The sequence below is a fragment of the Esox lucius genome, chromosome 4 (genome assembly GCF_011004845.1).
Source record: "Esox lucius isolate fEsoLuc1 chromosome 4, fEsoLuc1.pri, whole genome shotgun sequence".
NCBI lineage: Eukaryota > Metazoa > Chordata > Actinopteri > Esociformes > Esocidae > Esox > Esox lucius.
In genome coordinates this window covers 34,786,222-34,806,872 of record NC_047572.1, presented here as the reverse complement: position 1 = coordinate 34,806,872, position 20,651 = coordinate 34,786,222, and the positions used below count along the sequence as shown (strand labels likewise).

Here is a 20,651-nt window from a genome sequence, read left to right as displayed (position 1 = left end):
AGTATCTCAAAAAGTGAGTACACCCCTCACATGTTTGTAAATACTGAAGTATATATTTTCATGTGACAACACTGAAGAAATGACACTTTGCAACAATGTAAAGTAGTGAGTGTACAGCTTCTATAACAGTGTAAATTTGCTGTCTCCTGAAAATAACTCAACACACAGCCATTAATGTCTAAACCGCTCAAATTGGTCGGCATGGCTTTCGTCCCAGAAAGATGCCTCTTCTGAAGATGATGCACAAGAAAGCCCACAAACAGTTTGCTGAAGACAAGCATACTAAGGACATGGATTACTGGAACCATATCCTGTGGTCTGATGAGACCAAGATAAACTTATTTGGTTCAGATGGTGTCAAGCGTGTGTGGCGACAACTAGGTGAGCTCTGGTGAACTCCATGACCTAGAGGGTTAATAAGGCATTGCTGGAAAAGGATGCTGGCCACACAAAATATTGAGACTTTGGGCCAAATTTGGACATTTTCACTTAGGGGTGTACTTTGATGCCAGTGGTTTAGACATTAATGGCTGAGTGTTGTATTGTTTTGAGAGAACAGCACACTGTACACTCACTACTTTACATTGTAGCAAAGTGTAATTTTTTAAGTGTTGTCACATGAAAAGATATACTCAAATATTTTCAAAAATGTGAGGGGAACACCTTCCTGGGAAGGTGTTCCGGTCCCGTCCCACCGGGAGGAGACCCCGGGGAAGACCTAGGACACGCTGGAGGGACTATGTCTCCCGGCTGGCCTGGGAACGCCTCGGTGTCCCCCCGGAAGAGCTAGAGGAAGTGTCTGGGGAGAGGGAAGTCTGGGCATCCCTGCTTAGACTGCTGCCCCCGCGACCCGGCCCCGGATAAGCGGAAGAAGATGGTATGGTATGGTATGGTGGTGTGAGGGGTGTACTCACTTTTTGAGACACTTTACTTCAAACAGAAACAAATAACTCAGCACATGGGTTTTTTCACTGGACTCAAAGACACAATCATGTATCGATCAGTTATGTATTGAGCAATGTAACCATAGAATTTCTGCCACAAAAGGACTCTTGGGCAAAAAGCTAATTTAACTTAAAACATTTAAAATTAACATTAATACATATTGTATCCAAGCACCTATCTTCTTCCTAAAGCTCAAATGTAAATATACTGTAAGCATATATGTTTATATCAGTATTGTATGAATACTGAATAATTTTAATTACATTATTTACGTTTTATGTACGCTGCCATTTAAATGTGGCCATTTAGACATTTTCTTGTTTTTGAAAGAAAAGCTAAAAAAAAGTTTTTTACATTAAAATATCTTAAAATTGATCAGAAAAATAATGTAGATATTTGTAATGTTGTATATAACTATTGAAGCTGGAAACAGCTGATTTTGAATGGAATATCTAGATCAGCGTACAGAGTACATCGCTCTGTTGACAGACAAAACTCTACCATGCAAAGAAAAAAACACACAAAAACAATATCCAGACTGCTGCAGCCTTCTCTGGGCCCGAGCTAATTTAAGATGGACTGAGGTGAAGAGGATTCTTTCCTGTGGTCTGACAAATCAAAATTACAAAAAAATTTTGGGAATCATGGACGCTACATTGTCTGGATTAAAGAAGACAGGAACCATCCGGCTTGTTATCAGTGAACAGTTCAAAAGCCAGCATCCATGATGATTATGGGAGCATTAGTGCACATGGCATAAGTGACTTGCACATCTGTGAACAATATATATAGGTTTTGGAGCAACATATGCTGCCATCCAGACAATGTATTTTCTAAGGGAAGGCCTTGCATATTTCAGCAAGACAAAGCCAAATCCCATTCTGCACGTATCACAACAGCACAGCTCTGTAGTAAAAGAGTCCGGGTGCTAAACTTGCCTGCCGGCAGTCTAGACCTGTCCCCCATTGAAAACATGTGGTGCATTATGAAAAGACAAATACAGCAAAGGAGACCCTGAACTGTTGAGCAGCTGCAATCCTATATCAAGCAAGAATGGAACAACGTGCCACTTCCAAAACTACAGCAATTGGTCTCCTCAGTTCCCAAATGCTTTCAGAGTATTGTTAAAAGAAGAGGTGATGCAACACAGTGGTAAAAATGCCCCTGTCACAGCTTTTTTTAAACGTGTTGCTGGCATCAAATTCTAAATGGGCATGTATTTTAACAAAAGCAATAACATTTTCAAATGTTGTGATTTGCATATAATTGCATTCTGTTTTATTTGCATTTTCCGCAGTGTCCCAGGTTTTTTGGTAACTGGGATGTGTATATATTCTATTGTAAAGTCTGAATACAATAAAACAACAAATCATTTGACCTGTTGTTAATTTAACATGATCTCAACCTGGTGTTATGTTAACCTGGTGTTGTTATGGCAACAGCGCTGTTGCTACCTAAAAACGGTCACAGTGTAGTGGAGAAGTAGGGTTCATTGTCTCACGCAAGATGGCGTCATCACCAACGTGGAAACCGATAGTTTGACATCTTTACTAGCCCTCTGTCTGGTCATGGAATTTAGGGAGGCAGCATACATCCAGGTGATGTCACACAGTGACATATATATTTATTTTGATGTGTAAGATAACTTGGGATATTGGTCACTATGTACAGTTACATACCAATTAGTCAGTGTTCATGCCTTTGGGCAGCACGGCGACATGATCACAGGGCATGTGTCAAAATGCTTGTCGGCAAGCCTTTTACTGGGCAGCCATAGATCCATGGGCAACAGCTGTGCTGTTAGGTTGTCTAGGGCAGCTTAGATCCACAACATATTTTTGTCCAGAATTTGGTAGATGTCACAGAATTTGTAGCCAAACGGCCCACCAAATCTGAATCCTCCGACTGATATTATCTTCTCTCCCCATGGTGAGAGGAAGCCCAGTAGCTGGGTAGTGGGAGCAGATGAAACAAGATGGAACTGTGGAACTGGGCTGATATTAAAGTAGATTTTCTTATTATTAAAACATCTGATAATCAATGTAGTTCTTGTGTAAATTAAAAACATTTGAAAATGGCATGTAATTCATATCTTTGAATACCATGAAATCACATTATGGCCAATCTAGTTTCAAGCTAACCAATAATTCTGGCAGATAGGCGACAGATTAATGCAGACAGAATGACATGCTCTTTGGCATAAGACAGTGCGTTAGGGTTGGGCCTATGGGTTCTTTCAGCCTACTACAACTACAATATTTGTATATGAACACTGGAGCTATAATGATAACCAGACAGAGATGGACAGAGTGCATAGCTGTCGGGTCAACATGTGTTATAAAGTGCAGTGCATTGGTGAGATTGTGTTATAAAAGTACAGTGCATTGGTGAGAGTGTGTTATAACTGTGTTATAAAAATACAGTGCATTGGTGAGAGTGTGTTATAACTGTGTTATAAAAGTACAGTTCATTGGTGAGAGTGTGTTATAACTGTTATAAAAGTACAGTGCATTGCTGAGAATGTGATAAAAATGTGTTATTAAAGTACAGTGCATTGGTGAGAATGTTTCCTATCTGTATTGCTATGTTCAATGAGAGAATAAATCAGGTGAGCTAGTTGAGTCAGAATTCCATGGACATGGAGTTTTTCATGCCTTCAGTCAGGCGGTCAGCACACCTGGGAATCCTAAGTATTACTGAAAGTTATACTACTCTCTTCAGCTGTATTTTTAAAAGTCTTCACATCTAACCTGAACATCCGAACAGGCAGAATATATGACACGAGTTGTACACCTAATGTGGTTGAACAAGTGACTGGTTGAACACCCAACTGGCCTGAACACTTGATGGGGCTGAACAAGTGACTGGACTGAAGACCTGATTTGGCTGAACATCTAACAGGGCTGAATATATGACAGGGATGAACATCTGACTTGGCTGAACAGGACAGGGTTGAGGAATGCAGTTGATCTGTGAAGTGGCCAAGTGAGCTACAGTAGTAGAGAGAAGGTTGAAGAACATTGTTGGAAGATTCACAGAGCAGTTGTGGTGTCTTTTAGTGGTTGATCAAGAAGTGTGTGTGTTTTAGACATGTGTCTCAATGAAGGAGTGTGTATGTGTTATGAGGGTGGGGTTGAGAGGTGAGAGGTCAGCCTGTCCATTGGTCCCAGAGGTCATCAGGTCAGACTTCAGACATATATCAGAATAGAGTTCCTTGTTCCACTGTTTCCACTGTCTGAAAGTCTGGGAGCCAAGAGCCGGATCAGATAGGGACGGGTGGTCCAGGAGTGCACAGATAACTGCTAGCTCTGACTCTTTAGCCTGGTGGGAGAAAGAGAAACAACAGTCAGTATATCCTAAATCTCTATTAACCCAATTCAACTACATGTATACATACATGTTATGTATGTATAACTGTATGGGGTGGCAGATTGTTTGATCGATTATCTATTTAGCAGCTCAATGCCTCTCTCTGCTTCACTGAAATGCCTTACGCTGTGGCTCGGTCAGCTGTGGGTTGACAAAAACGTGGCCCAATGTGGAGTTGTATTGGCATATGGTCAGTTCTGAGGCTCAAAAGAGAAACTGTGAATAAAATAATTACAGCATAGTGCAGTTCAAATTAGTCACACATATTGTTGTTTTAACTTTGACAGCCTTGCTTTATACTTTCAAAAACACTAAATTGATTAATCAATATCATTTTTAAAATTATTCCCAAAAGGTTGGTCCATTTTTTTTCAGAAATTCTTAATGGAGAATAGAAACCCATAATGGAGAACTGATAGGTGTCTACTAGAATTTTTCTTTAAAGTATACCAATTGATTCCTCCAGGAACCTATTTCTTTTACGAGTGTAGCTATATTGCATTAGTTGACTAAACATAGACCCTTGCTTAAAGGGAGTAACGAGGACATTACCCCAGGGCAGTAACGAGGACATTGCCCTCGTTACTGAGCAACACTGCTTACTGGACTGACACCACTTACTGGACTGACACTGTTTACTGGATTGACACTGCTTCCTGGATTGACACTGCTTCCTGGATTGACACTGCTTCCTGGACTGACAGTGCTTCCTGGACTGACAGTGCTTCCTGGACTGACACTGTTTACTGGACTGACACTGCTTCCTGGACTGACACTGTTTACTGGACTGACACTGCTTCCTGGACTGACACTGCTTACTGGATAGACACGGTTTACTGGACTGACACTGTTTACTGGACTGACACGCTTCCTGGACTGACACTGCTTCCTGGACTGACACTGCTTCCTGGACCGACACTGTTTACTGGATTGACACTGCTTCCTGGACTGACACTGCTTTCTGGACTGACACTGTTTACTGGACTGACACTGCTTACTGGACTGACACTGCTTACTGGACTGACACTGTTTACTGGACTGACACTGCTTCCTGGACTGACACTGCTTACTGGACTGACACTGCTTACTGGACTGACACTGTTTACTGGACTGCCACTGCTTACTGGACTGACACTGTTTACTGGACTGACACTGCTTCCTGGACTGACACTGCTTACTGGACTGACACTGCTTACTGGACTGACACTGTTTACTGGACTGACACTGCTTCCTGGACTGACACTGTTTACTGGACTGACACTGCTTACTGGACTGACACTGCTTCCTGGACTGACACTGCTTAATGTAGTGTGCTTGCAGAGGACAACCAGCTGGGGGATGCAGGGTGTCATGCTGCAGACTGTTTAAAAACCTCTTCAATGTAAATGGACTAATACAATTTCAGCCATAACTGTCCTCCCAACACAACTGAACTGTACTGACTCTCAGTTAAACCATTGCATGCAAAAGCCAGTCAAGACCCTTATCCCTAATGTAAGAGTTACATTTAAAGATAGTCATCTAGCTATGGGGTTCTTCAGCAGGTGAAATAGCCTCAGATATTTGTGGAAATATAGGCAAATGTAAATTGGATCCCAGAGCCATATTTAAACTGGGAACTACATGAACAAAAATAAAATTACTAGGGTTTATACTAAAACATTTTCAGTTGGGAATTAAGAATTAATTTATAGCTCACTTCCAAATAAAGCATATCATCATTTACTATATCATACTTCAGATGTCAAATCATAAAATCAGCGCTTAATAGCTTTATATTCTGCTGTGTCTCTGTGGGAGTGTTGTGTACCTTCAAGGTGCTCTGCAGTGCTCGTACTCTGTGTAGTCTGTCATTTAGGAGAGGGTCTCTGCAGCGTTGGGTGAAGGCGCGTCGGAGCTCCTGTCTACTGCAGGGTCGAGGCTCTCCAATGGCAGAGACATTGGCCTGCTCTAACGATCGGTATAGCTGCTCAAAACCATCCACATCCCCCACCTCTCGCCCTTCAGAAACACGTCTCTCTCGTATACCTCGCCCCTCTGTCTCCTTTGGCTCAGGTACAAGAACTAGGAAACACAGAGAATCCCTCAGATACACTGTTCCATCACCTACAGGTGTGTGTGAGTACGTTTGTGTGTGAGTATGCATGTTTTACTCACCTTTGGGGGACAGAAATTCTCAAAAGTCCTCAGAAGGTAGGTAAAACATGAACAAACTGCCATGCAGGGTTCCTCATTTGGAAAAAATGTATTGTCTGCTTTAGGAATGACATTTTCTGGCTCAGGGATTAGGGGTAAGGTTAGGTTGCGTGAACATTAAATGCTTGATTTGGCTTCCCCACTAGGTTAGTAACACAGGACTGTGTGAGTGTGTCTATGTGTGAGCGTGTTTTAATATAAGTGTGTATAAGAGTGCCTCACCATCCTGGCTGGATTGGTTGTTGTGCTTCCCTCCATCTCCCTCCTCCTCTTCACTCTTCTCTTCCATCCCAGGGGGGGGCTGTAGGGTCTTCCCCGACCAAGGGGCTCTGCTCCTGGGCAGGCTCTGGCTGCGCTGCCTATGGGACCTCCGGTGGGAGCGTGTGAGGGGGAGTGGTCCTCTCTCCAGAGGGAAGGGCCCATCTCTTTCTCTGTCTGCATGGTATCTCCTAACAGGTAGGGTCGCCTGGCGACACTGTCCTGGTGACATCATCAGACCCTGTGTCCTCCCATCTTCCTGGTAAACACATGTCCCCCCCTGACCCCCTTCTCCTCCCATCCCTCTACTGTATCCCCTGCTACACCCTTTCGGGGTCGTCTGGAGGAAGTGCAGGCCAGCAGAGGTCAGTGGGGTCTCAATCAGATCCTGCCAGGACCGTCTTTCCCGGTGGGAAGACCTCCTCCCTGAGGAATGAGTTCCAATGCTGCCGGTTCCAGAACCGGTACTGGTGTCAGTGGCCATCTCTCCCTGTGGCTCCTCGGCTGATGATCGAGAATGAGTCGATTCACTGTGATGGCGGCCATGTATGACCTCACAAAAGGGACTGGATGAATTGACCTGGCAGGGTAGAGGGGAGGTGGAACAGACCATCTGTGGAGGGACTGGAGAGGTGGAGGATAGCATTTGAGAAAGGACTGGAGAGGTGGAGGATAGCATGTGAGAAGGGACTGGAGAGGTGGAGGATAACATTTGAGAAAGGACTGGAGAGGTGGAGGATAACATTTGAGAAGGGACTGGAGAGGTGGAGGATAACATTTGAGAAAGGACTGGAGAGGTGGAGGATAGCATTTGAGAAAGGACTGGAGAGGAGGAGGATAACATTTGAGAAAGGACTGGAGAGTTGGAGGATAACATTTGAGAAGGGACTGGAGAGGTGGAGGATAACATTTGAGAAGGGACTGGAGAGGTGGAGGATAACATTTGAGAAGGGACTGGAGAGGTGGAGGAGCGAAGGAGGCTCATAGAACTAACAGACCGAGGGAGCACATAACTATGGAGATGTTGAGTCTGAAGGAGTGGTGATGACAGGATGTGGAGGTGAGAATGAGAAAACAATGAGATGGTCGATGAGCACCAATGACAATATGATAGCAACTATGGTAGTAAATATGATATAATGGTAGTTAATATGACATTGTAGTAATTATGGTATTAACTATGACATTATGACAGTTACTATGATCATGACATGCCTATTCAGACATATTTCTTAGTTCGGCCCCCTTTTAGTGAACTGGGAATGGATCTACTGATTGTGTGTGTGTCCTACTGAGGGAAAACAGTGTGTGTGTGTGTGTGTCCTACTGAGGGAAAACAGTGTGTGTGTGTGTGTCCTACTGAGGGAAAACAGTGTGTGTGTGTGTGTGTCCTACTGAGGGAAAACAGTGTGTGTGTGTGTGTCCTACTGAGGGAAAACAGTGTGTGTGTGTGTCCTACTGAGGGAAAACAGTGTGTGTGTGTGTGTCTTACTGAGGGAAAACAGTGTGTGTGTGTGTGTGTCCTACTGAGGGAAAACAGTGTGTGTGTGTGTGTCTTACTGAGGGAAAACAGTGTGTGTGTGTGTGTGTCTTACTGAGGGAAAACAGTGTGTGTGTGTGTGTCCTACTGAGGGAAAACAGTGTGTGTGTGTGTGTCTTACTGAGGGAGAATGGTGAGTGTGTCTTACTGAGGGAGAACTGTGTTTGTGCGTGTGTGTGTGTTACTGAAGGAGAAAGGTGTGTGTGTGTCTTACTGAGGGAGAACAGTGTGTGTGTGTGTGTGTGTCTTACTGAGGGAGAACAGTGTGTGTGTGTGTGTGTCTTACTGAGGGAGAACAGTGTGTGTGTGTCTTACTGAGGGAGAACGGTGTGTGTGTGTCTTACTGAGGGAGAACAGTGTGTGTGTGTCTTACTGAGGGAGAACGGTGTGTGTGTGTGTCTTACTGAGGGAGAACAGTGTGTGTGTCTTACTGAGGGAGAACAGTGTGTGTGTGTCTTACTGAGGGAGAACGGTGTGTGTGTGTGTCTTACTGAGGGAGAACGGTGTGTGTGTGTGTGTGTGTCTTACTGAGGGAGAACAGTGTGTGTGTGTCTTACTGAGGGAGAACGGTGTGTGTGTGTGTGTCTTACTGAGGGAGAACAGTGTGTGTGTGTGTGTGTCTTACTGAGGGAGAACAGTGTGTGTGTGTCTTACTGAGGGAGAACAGTGTGTGTGTGTCTTACTGAGGGAGAACGGTGTGTGTGTGTGTGTGTGTGTCTTACTGAGGGAGAACAGTGTGTGTGTGTCTGTCTTACTGAGGGAGAACAGTGTGTGTGTGTCTTACTGAGGGAGAACAGTGTGTGTGTGTGTCTTACTGAGGGAGAACAGTGTGTGTGTCTTACTGAAGGAGAAAGGTGTGTGTGTGTCTTACTGAGGGAGAACAGTGTGTGTGTGTCTTACTGAGGGAGAACAGTGTGTGTGTGTCTTACTGAGGGAGAACAGTGTGTGTGTGTGTGTCTTACTGAGGGAGAACAGTGTGTGTGTCTTACTGAAGGAGAAAGGTGTGTGTGTGTCTTACTGAGGGAGAACAGTGTGTGTGTGTCTGTCTTACTGAGGGAGAACAGTGTGTGTGTCTTACTGAGGGAGAACAGTGTGTGTGTGTCTGTCTTACTGAGGGAGAACAGTGTGTGTGTCTTACTGAGGGAGTATGGTGGTAGGAGTCACACAGTGAGGAAGGTCCTTCCTTTTTCAGAGTCATGGAAACATCTACATCATCCTGGTCACTCTCACTCCAGTAGTCTGAAACACAAAACCTGCATGAATACCACACAACACACATGAACACTACACAACACACATGAACGCCATACCGCACACATGAATACTACGCAACACACATGAACGCCATACCGCACACATGAATACTACACAATACACATGAATACCACACAACACACATGAACACTACACAACACACATGAACGCCATACCGCACACATGAATACTACACAACACACATGAACGCCATACCGCACACATGAATACTACACAACACACATGAACGCCATACCGCACACATGAATACTACACAACTCACATGAACGCCATACCGCACACATGAATACTACACAACACACATGAACGCCATACCGCACACATGAATACTACACAACTCACATGAACGCCATACCGCACACATGAAAACATGAACACCACATAACACACACTCTTCTGTATGATTGACAGATACCTGAGAAAGCAGGTATGTGTTGTGTGTGATCAAACTTACCTTCATCAGTTGTGTTGTGTGTGATCAAACTTACCTTCATCAGTTGTGTTGTGTGTGATCAAACTTACCTACATCAGTTGTGTTGTGTGTGATCAAACTTACCTTCATCAGTTGTGTTGTGTGTGATCAAACTTACCTACATCAGTTGTGTTGTGTGAGATCAAACTTACCTTCATCAGTTGTGTTGTGTGTGATCAAACTTACCTTCATCAGTTGTGTTGTGTGAGATCAAACTTACCTTCATCAGTTGTGTTGTGTGAGATCAAACTTACCTTCATCAGTTCGTGGCACCTTTTCATCAGGGGTGTAGCCAATAGCAGCAAGGCCCAGCCGGTTCATCCACCTACCACAAAAGATTCAGGTGTTAGTTGGGACACTTCTATTAAAGCAGAGCAATCAATCATCCATCAACATCTTGAAGGTCAGAGGACACAAAGCTTTAAAGTGAACTGTGAATTTATTTAAGGTTTAAATGTCTTTATGGGCATCAGAAGATTAGGTTTAAGATTACAAACATGAAGAGCATTAATAGTGAAAAGCCATTTTCACTGCCTAGAATGTGGTACCTCTAGGGCTAGCCAATGTGGCTGTTGTGATAGTACCATGCCAAGATCTAAAACATGATACTTGTTCAGTATGCAATTGTCAAATAAAAAAGAATATAGCTGTATATTTAACAATGGCTCCAGAATGTAACAAAAGACAGATTACAGACAGGTAGATAATTATCAAGGACACTAGGATCAGACTCTCAAGGACATTAGAGAGTATCTCAAAGATTCCAGACCAGTAGTTTTTCAGGTTAGAGTTCAGAGCAAAGCAGGGAAGCAGTGTGCTCAATGCAGTTTGACACTTATAACCAAATTAAGATGGATCAGGGACTGGTTTTGGAATATTGTAATCTGTGTAAAATCTTGAATTGTATGAGATAAGTATTGAGTTGAGTGAACAGGTAGGAATGTACTCTTCTGCAGAGAGGGTTTCAGTGCCAAGCTCCTCATCCTACTTTGCATTGATGAAATATATTGAGGGTTGTGTTAACAAATTTGAATGTGTCATAACAATATACAGGTGCTGGTAATAAAATTAGAATACCATCAAAAAGTTGATTTATTTCAGTAATTCCATTCAAAAAGTGAAACTTGTATATTATATTCATTCATTACACACAGACTGATATATTTCAAATATATATTTCTTTTAATTGCGATGATTATAACTGACTACTAATGAAAATCCCAAATTCATTATCTTGGCAGTATGTTGGCCAACTGAAAAGTATGAACATGAAAAGTAGGAGCATGTACAGCACTCAATACTTAGTTGGAGCTCCTTTTGCCTGCATTACAGCAGCAATGCGGCGTGGCATGGAGTCGATCAATCTGTGGCACTGCTCAGGTGTTATTAGAGCCCAGGTTGCTCTGATAGTGGCCTTCAGCACTTCTGCATTGTTGGGTCTGGCGTATCGCATCTTCCTCTTCACAATACCCCATAGATTTTCTATAGGGTAAAGGTCAGGTGAGTTTGCTGGCCAATTAAGAACAGGGATACCATGGTCCTTAAACCAGGTACTGTTTGCAGGTGCCAAGTCCTGTTGGAAAATTAAATCTGCATCTCCATAAAGTTGGTCAGCAGCAGGAAGCATGAAGTGCTCTAAAACTTCCTGGTAGACGGCTGCGTTGACCTTGGACCTCAGAAAACACAGTGGACCAACACCAGCAGATGACATGGCACCCCAAACCATCACTGACTGTGGAAACTTTACACTGGACTTCAAGCAACGTGGATTCTGTGCCCCTCCTCTCTTCCTCCAGACTCTGGGACCTTGATTTCCAAAGGAAATGCAAAATTTACTTTCATCAGAGAACATAACTCAGAAGCAGTCCAGTCCTATTGGTCTTTAGCCCAGGTGAGACGCTTCTGACGCTGTGTCTTGTTCAAGAGTGGCTTGACACAAGGAATGCGACAGCTGAAACCCATGTCTTGCATATGTCTGTGCGTGGTGGTTCTTGAAGCACTGACTCCAGCTGCAGTCCACTCATTGTGAATCTCCCCCACATTTTTGAATGGGTTTTGTTTCACAATCCTCTCCAGGGTGCGGGTGCTTGGACACAGAGCTCTGTGAACAGCCAGCCTCTTTAGCTATGTCCTTTTGTGTCTTGCCCTCTTTGTGCTAGGTGTCAATGGTCGTCTTTTGGACATGTCAACTCAGCAGTCTTCCCCATGATTGTGTAGCCTACAGAACTAGACTGAGAGACCATTTAAAGGCCTTTGCAGGTGTTTTGGGTTAATTAGCTGATTAGAGTGTGGCACCAGGTGTCTTCAATATTATGCCACAGAAGGCAGGGTAATGCCACAGAGGGCAGGGAATGTAATAGGAACCAGAATGGCAAAAGTGATTATTCCAGACTGACAGAAGAAATAACTGCAGCGCTAATAGAAGAAGCAGCCGGCCAAAGCAGGACCATCAACTAAAGCCAAAACGTTACATGTGGATATCATTGCTCCATAGTAAGATATACAACTTGGGATAGTCAGTAAAGCAATTTACAGTAATTTACACATGCAAATGTTTTGAACTACAAATTGCACTGTTCCTCCCAACAATTGCTCTAATAAGCAACTTATTGGAATACTGTCTGTGCAAGAGAAGTTCATAAAAGACAAAATATGCTCAGTTATGATAACATACAAGCAATGTTTAAGTTGTTCTCTTAATGATGTATGACTGTTGACAGAAAACTAGTCTTTTTTGTTCACCTGAATGCTTTAGAATAGTCTTTGTAAACAACAACGCTCAAAACAGACACACACCTGTTCATTTCCTCTAGACAGTCTGTTGCGAAGAAGAAGCTCTTGATTTTAGGATGACACGCTTTGAAGGCACTGCAAACAGGCACAATAGTAGGTTAAACTGTGTGTGTCTTTGTATTATTTGCATGTGTGTGTGTCTTTTGTTTTAATGTCTTAAAGGGCACTCACAATTTCCGTCTGCATTCAATGGCTCTGTCTATCCTGAATTCTGGAAGACTAATAAACCCCTCTGCCTTCTCATCCTGTGAGAGAGATAGGAAAGAGAAAGAAGAGAAAAGAGATGGAGAAAAAGAGAGATATGTAAAGAGTTGGCGGGTTAAGGTTTGATGGGTCAGGTCCCTCTGGGCCCAAGGTTAGGGTTTGATGGGTCAGGTCCCTCTGGGCCCAGGGTTAGAGTTTGATGGGTCAGGTCCCACGGGGCCCAGGGTTAGGGGTTAGAGTTTGATGGGTCAGGTCCCACGGGGCCCAGGGTTAAGGGTTAGAGTTTGATGGGTCAGGTCCCACGGGGCCCAGGGTTAGGGGTTAGAGTTTGATTGGTCAGGTCTCATGGGGCCCAGGTTTAGGGGTTAGGGTTTGCAATAATGAGTTAGCGGGTTAGGAATTTCATGGGCCATGTCCCACGGGGCCCAGGTATTCTGCAGCCCCTCAGCTACATGAAGGATGTATTGAAAACAAACACTTACATGAGTAATAATGTGAAATAGAAAAATTTAAAAACACAAGTGCACATATTTTGGATTTAAATTGAAATATTAAAATATAATAGTTAGCCTGTTTTGTATTACATTTGGATACTCCCAGGGGTTCAGAATAACTACAAGTTGAATGGTTTTGAATTTATAAAATTATAAACCTGGCATTTTCTTTTACTCTTGTCCACATATTTTTATTTTTCAAATATTCTGAAAATCATTGAAAATGCCCATATGGGGTCACTGAACTTATTCTGTCATATTGTACTACCCTTCTTTTTTGAACTCTTGAATAGGGGGTGCCTTTATTTCCTTTGGAATTCCCTACATGTGCCTGGAAGTGGTGGAGATTAGAACAGAGTTATGTTCAGTCTTCCTTTGGATGGTTATATCCACAGGTGACACTCTACACAACACAGCATAGGAGCACATTTGACCACTGGCTACCGTACCGTTATATCCAGTTATCATATAGGCCTAGTAATTCCACTAAAACAATGCAAAATAATAATAAACATTATCATAGAATAGCATTTAGACTACACTCACCCTATTTTACAAATGGGTCGATTCCATCCTGATACTTTTCATGGTCTGAATGTTCAGACCCATTTTCACTATCGTCGCTCTCCATAATCATTGATTTCACTTCTTTCGCTGTTTGGCCATTTATTTTTTCTCAAAACAATTGCTTGTAGCAACTGGCGCGCTCGCTCTTTCTCTCTCTTTTGGGGAGGGGGGGGACATGGATAGACTTCACATTGGTTGTTTTACTGCAGTCTGTGATTGGTTTAGCATTGTAGACTTCTAAACAACAGAATAAGATCAAGTATAATTAGTTAAGGCTGCTGCTGAAATCCTGATGGACTACAAGTAATCACAATTTGTGATCACGATTACGGGGTTATGGAGGCATCATACTTCTACGGTTATGGAGGCATGTAACTACTACGGTTATGGAGGCATCTAACTTCTACGGTTATGGAGGCATCTAACTACTACGGTTATGGAGGCATCTAACTACTACGGTTATGGAGGCATCTAACTACTACGGTTATGGAGGCATCTAACTTCTACGGTTATGGAGGCATCTAACTTCTACGGTTATGGAGGCATCTAACTACTACGGTTATGGAGGCATCTAACTACTACGGTTATGGAGGCATCTAACTACTACGGTTATGGAGGCATGTAACTACTACGGTTATGGAGGCATGTAACTACTACGGTTATGGAGGCATCTAACTTCTACGGTTATGAAGGCATTTAACTTCTACGGTTATGGAGGCATCTAACTTCTACGGTTATGGAGGCATCTAACTTCTACGGTTATGGAGGCATCTAACTTCTACGGTTATGGAGGCATCTAACTTCTACGGTTATGGAGGCATCTAACTTCTACGGTTATGGAGGCATCTAACTTCTACGGTTATGGAGGCATCTAACTTCTACGGTTATGGAGGCATCTAACTTCTACGGTTATGGAGGCATCTAACTTCTACGGTTATGGAGGCATCTAACTTCTACGGTTATGGAGGCATCTAACTTCTACGGTTATGGAGGCATCTAACTTCTACGGTTATGGAGGCATCTAACTTCTACGGTTATGGAGGCATCTAACTTCTACGGTTATGGAGGCATGTAACTACTACGGTTATGGAGGCATCTAACTTCTATAGTTACGGAGCAGAGAATAAATTGACATGCCTGCGCATCAACCGACCTTATACTTGATCTTATTCAACTTGATCTTACACTCAAACTATGTAAAAAAATATTTGAATTCAGCATTTTTTTTAGTTTTTATTTTTTAAAGAATGCATACTTTTCTCAATAAATTGTTTCAGTAATAGTACTTTGAACATTCTTATCTTAATAGACAAAATAACAGCACTGTGTCTTTGCCTATAAAACTTGATGGGAACACATAGCAAGCAATCTGACAATTAATCTATGTTGAATCTCTCCAGATTCTTTAGTCCTTCGATCTCCCTTCTGGACTGTTCAGCTAACCCCATATATTTGGCCAGGAAATGGCAATGCAACCCCATAGGAACCCCAGATTTCTTTTTTTTGCTTTGTTTCTCCTTCACCCCTTCTGACCCCCAGGTCACAAAATGCGTCTCTGCGGCATGGTCGTCATTTACGTTTGGATGTCATCTTACCACCTTTTTAGAAATCAGCCGTTTCGTATAGTGGTTGAAATAATGATTGCGTACCCAATCTTCAAGGGAGAGAGTAATTCAATAATTTTTTACAGTATTTGATAGTCTATTGTTCATGGTGTTACAGACTCGTTACTCGGTCTTACAAAATGTATCTCATCTCATCTCAAAGAAACTTCTGGTTGTACATCTACTCTACAGACATCCCAGTATTGTCAGCCCATTGACTAATTACTGTCGCACTTTGAATTAAATTTACTTTCTGTGTAGCAGCACAGGTACCTGTCCAGGCACTTGTCATCTTCATAGAGTACAACCTGGCCTCACACAGGAAACAGCACAGGTACCTGTCCAGGCACTTGTCATCTTCATAGAGTACGACCTGACCTCACACAGGAAACAGCACCGGTACCTGTCCAGGCACTTGTCATCTTCATAGAGTACGACCTGACCTCACACAGGAAACAGCACAGGTACCTGTCCAGGCACTTGTCATCTCAAATCCACTTGTGCAATCAAACCCCTGCAACTCATTCAGAACGCTGTGGCCCGCCTGGTGTTCAAACCGTCCAACATTTTCCCATGTCACCCTGCTTCTTCCCACTCTATACTGGCTTCCAGTTGAAACTCCAATCTGCTTCAAGGCTGTGGTTCTTATCTACAGAGCAACAAGAGGAGCTTCTATCCGTACCTTCAGGCAATGCTTAAATCCTACATCCCAATCCAGGCTCTTTGTTCAGCCAGCCCTGGACTCTTGGCTGTCCCATCCATTCAGGGCAGTTCCCAATCCATGCAGTCAAATCCCTTCTTTGTCTACATTTAAATCGACTCTGGATTTAGCCCACATTCATTTATTAATTATTCCAATTGGACTCTTAATATCTCACACGGCAAAGACAGAAGATGACTGGTCACCCCTCTGAGACTGGCTCCTCTCTAGGTTTCTTCCCACATTTCAGCCTTCTTAAGGAGTTTTTCCTAGCCACTGAAATTTAACACTACTGTTGTTTGTTCCTTGGGGTTTAAGGCCGGGTGTTTCTGTAAAAGCACTTTGTGACAACTACTGTTGTAAAAAGGGCTTTATAAATAAATTTGATTGATTGATTGAGGTGGAGGAGTGGAGAGAGATGGAGAGATGGAGGAGTGGAGAGAGATGGAGGAGTGGAGGGAGATGGAGAGATGGATGAGTGGAGGGAGATGGAGAGTTCTCTTACATTCTGGTTTGTGTACCAATAAAGGCAGGACTCTTTGAGGATGAACCAGTATTTCCTCCATTTTAGGTTGAAGTATCCTTTAGCATCTTTCTTCTTCCAGAGCCAGCCCTCACAGTCACCATGACCAAGATCCTTACAGGAAATACGCCTCCTACTCGCACTGCTCAGAGAACCTGGAGGAAAAGAGGAAGAGAAAGAGAGTGAGGGTTGGTGGGAGGGATGGGGGGGTGGGAGAGTTGGGGGATGGGAGGGTGGGAGGGTGGGGGGATGGGAGTGTGGGGGGATAAGATGGTAAGGGGATGGGAGGGTGGGATGATAAGATGGTAAGGGGATGGGAGGGTGGGAGGATGGGGGGATGGGGAGGTGGGAGGGTGGGAGGATGGGATGATAAGATGGTAAGGGGATGGGAGGGTGGGAGGGTGGGAGGATGGGGGGATGGGGAGGTGGGAGGGTGGGAGGATGGGATGATAAGATGGTAAGGGGATGGGGAGGTGGGTTGGTGGGAGGATGGGATGATAAGATGGTAAGGGGATGGGGAGGTGGGAGGGTGGGGGGATGGGGAGGTGGGAGGGTGGGAGGGTGGGATGATAAGATGGTAAGGGGATGGGGAGGTGGGAGGGTGGGAGGATGGGATGATAAGATGGTAAGGGGATGGGGAGGTGGGAGGGTGGGGGGATGGGGAGGTGGGAGGGTGGGATGATAAGATGGTAAGGGGATGGGGAGGTGGGAGGGTGGGAGGATGGGGAGGTGGGAGGGTGGGGGGATGGAAGGTTGGGGTTGTAATAACATGACAGTTGTTTTAATATGATAATACTGCTGGAAACAGAACTGGAATGGGATAATGCTTTTTATTGGAGCTCCTCCTCTAATATGAATCAGGCTATTAGAGAAGGTTGGAATCCTAAGCAACCTGCCTACACATAACAGGAAGTACTGTACACCAACGTAGCTGCTGTAGTGCATGGGAAAATTGACTTTTGTGGTGCACCTGTGAATTTCTATATTTAGACAAATGCATGTTTCTCACAGATAATTAGACAGATAGACAGAAGGTCTTACAGACATACAGATTGACATATACCTTTTGTTCTCCTTTTGTTTTTGGTTCTTAAAGATGTGTAGTGGAACGACTGAAGGAGAGAGAGAGAAGTGAAAGGCTTATGACTTAATGTACTGGGTAAGTGCACATCATCATCAGTTTTAGATAATGGTGTGTTGTTGTTCTAACCTTCTTGATAGAAGCCCCTCCTAGCCGATGATCACTCCCTGAGACAGAATACCTGGTGGAGAAGGGGGGGGGGGGGCGTCAAGCTAATGAGCCATGATCCATACAGCATACCAACTCATTCACATACAGACACAGAAACACACACAAACATACCTGTGCGTTGTCTCAGTTCGCAGTGTGTCCCCACCACTCTGCAGAAGAATCAAGACACACACAGACAGACAGACAGAGGAAGAAAGACAGGAAGAGAAATAGGGAGAGAAACAATGAGGCAGGGAGAGAGAAATAAAGGGAGAGAGTTGAGAGAAGGAGTAAATAGCTCAGTAACCCTGGGCTATTTGAGTATGCATCTATATGTGTGTTTATTTGACAGCTTCCACCTGAGATTATAAAAACGTCCCGGAAGACGCCCACTATACCGCCGACAGGAAGTGCACGCAGGTGGTGTCGAGACTGTAAACACGAGGGAAGCAAGATGGCCTCCGGGCTAGGCTATAACAACCCCACATCAGCCTTCACCACCTAGCCTTTTCCGCACTAACTTATGCAGTCTCTGGTGAACAAAATGGATGAAATACAACTAAGATTTACCTCACAAAAAAGGATTATGGACAGTAGCGTCATGATTTTCTCAGAAACGTGGCTACGCAACAACATACCCGACAACATAATTGAGCTGGAGGGACACGCTGTCTTCAGATCTGACCGAACAGTGGTGGATTCCGGTAAGACCAGAGGAGGTGGCATTAATGTAAACAAAGCCTGGTGTACAGACACTAACATTACCGGGAGTCACTGCTCAACCAATCTGGAGACCTGATGATTAAGTGCAGGCCTTTTTACTTGCCTTATGAGTTTACATCTATTAATGTTACTGCAACCTATATACCATACCGGATGCTAATGCTAAACTAGCAATGGAAGAGCTGCAGGCTGCTATTAGCAAGCAGCAAACTGCCCAGCCGGATGGTGCCTTTATTGCTGCAGGCTATTTCTCAAATCTGAAAACAGTTTTTCCCAAATTCCATCAAAATGTCTTCTGCCCCACCATAAGAGTCAATACACTGGACCAGGTGTACACACACATTCCAGAGGAGTCAATACACTGGACCAGGTGAACACAAACATTCCAGAGGCCCCCATTCCCCTCCACCATTTAGGTCAGTCTGACCACCTCTCATTGTTCCTACTTCCCAAGTATTTACCTCTCATTAAACATGAGAAACCATCAGTGAGGTCAGTCAAAGTGTAGCCAGAGGGATCAGACTCACTTCTGCAGCACCAGTTTCAACACACAGACTGGAGATTGTTTGCCACTCAAGCCACCCTTGACTCCTGTATGGAAATATGCTTCCTCCTCCTCCATAAACTAATAAAGACCTTCCCCAACCAGAAGCCGTGGATGAACAGAGAGTTCCGACAACTGCTAAAGGCACGTGACGCTGCATTCAGATCCAGCGATGTGGAGGCCTACAGCTCATCCAGGACCAACCTGAAAAGGGGCATCAAATGGCTAAAACTGCACTTAATCAACAACTCAGATTCTTGGTGCATGTGGCAGGGCATCCAAACCATCACAGACTACTGGCCAAATAACCCCACCCCCACACCCAGAGACGTCTCCATTACCAAAGAGTTAAACAGGTTCTTTGCTTGCTTTGGCAGGGACAACAAAGAGCCAGCCATATTAAAGCTGAACTACTGGATGTCCCACCCCTAAGATTATCCACGGCAGATGTGTCGTCTGCACTGAGCAGGGTGAATGCAAGGCTGCAGGTCCCAATGGCGTCCCCAGGAGTGTGCTGAGAGCATGTGCTGGGCAGCTGGCCGAGGTCTTCACTGACCATTTCAACATGTCACTGACAAAGGCGGTGGTCCCAACATGCAATCATTACACCAACCATGGTGCCAGGATCGAAGCAGTCGACTGTGTCTAGCCTGAATGACTTTCGACCTGTCGCACTCACCCCCACAATCATGAAGTGCTTCAAAAGATTAGTTCTGGTGTTCTGGCCCACCTCAAGTCCTGCCTCCCCACAAAACTGGATCCCTACCAGTTTGCCTACCGGTCGAACAGGTCTACAGGCTAGACAACTTCATCTCCTCCACCCTGATACTGAACACTGGTGTTTCACAAGGCAATGTGTTGAGCCCCCTCCTGTACTCCCTTTTCACCCATGGCTGCGTTCCTGTACACAGTTCCAACATCATTGTCAAGTTTGCAGACGACACCACGGTGGTAGGACTGATCAGTGACAATGACGGATCAGCCCACAAGGAGGAGGTCAAGTGCCTGGCAGCATGGTGCGCTGATAACAACCTGGCCCTCAACGCAAAGAAAACCAAGGAACTCTTTGTGGATATCAGGAAGTCTAAATTCACGCCCCAGTTCTCATTGATGGCACTGAGGTGGAGAGTGTATCCAGCTTCAAATTCTTGGGTGTCCACATCTCTGAGGACCTCTCCTCATCCCTCAACATCTCAGCCCTGGTCAAAAAGGC

The 20,651-nt window shown here is 44.2% G+C and overlaps 1 protein-coding gene across 7 annotated transcripts in view; it reads right to left on the bottom strand.

The window, feature by feature from the left end:
• Window positions 1–2,538: 2,538 nt before the first annotated feature.
• The window catches only part of LOC105030213 (connector enhancer of kinase suppressor of ras 2), a 61,564-nt gene continuing 43,451 nt past the window's right edge, over window positions 2,539–20,651 (bottom strand). For 6 of the 7 annotated variants that reach the window (XM_034291934.1, XM_034291939.1, XM_034291936.1 and 3 more), the window contains 11 exons: window positions 18,304–18,341; window positions 18,151–18,202; window positions 18,004–18,052; window positions 16,923–17,095; window positions 13,020–13,093; window positions 12,852–12,923; window positions 10,310–10,380; window positions 9,447–9,547; window positions 6,733–7,798; window positions 6,125–6,378; window positions 2,539–4,266 (listed from right to left, as the gene is read on the bottom strand). In XM_034291934.1, the coding sequence (XP_034147825.1) occupies window positions 4,030–4,266; window positions 6,125–6,378; window positions 6,733–7,798; window positions 9,447–9,547; window positions 10,310–10,380; window positions 12,852–12,923; window positions 13,020–13,093; window positions 16,923–17,095; window positions 18,004–18,052; window positions 18,151–18,202; window positions 18,304–18,341 (2,187 nt within the window). In that variant the 3' untranslated portion in view covers window positions 2,539–4,029. The remainder of the gene's footprint in view (window positions 4,267–6,124; window positions 6,379–6,732; window positions 7,799–9,446; window positions 9,548–10,309; window positions 10,381–12,851; window positions 12,924–13,019; window positions 13,094–16,922; window positions 17,096–18,003; window positions 18,053–18,150; window positions 18,203–18,303; window positions 18,342–20,651) is intronic. The other variant, XM_029119491.2, reaches the window with a different exon arrangement.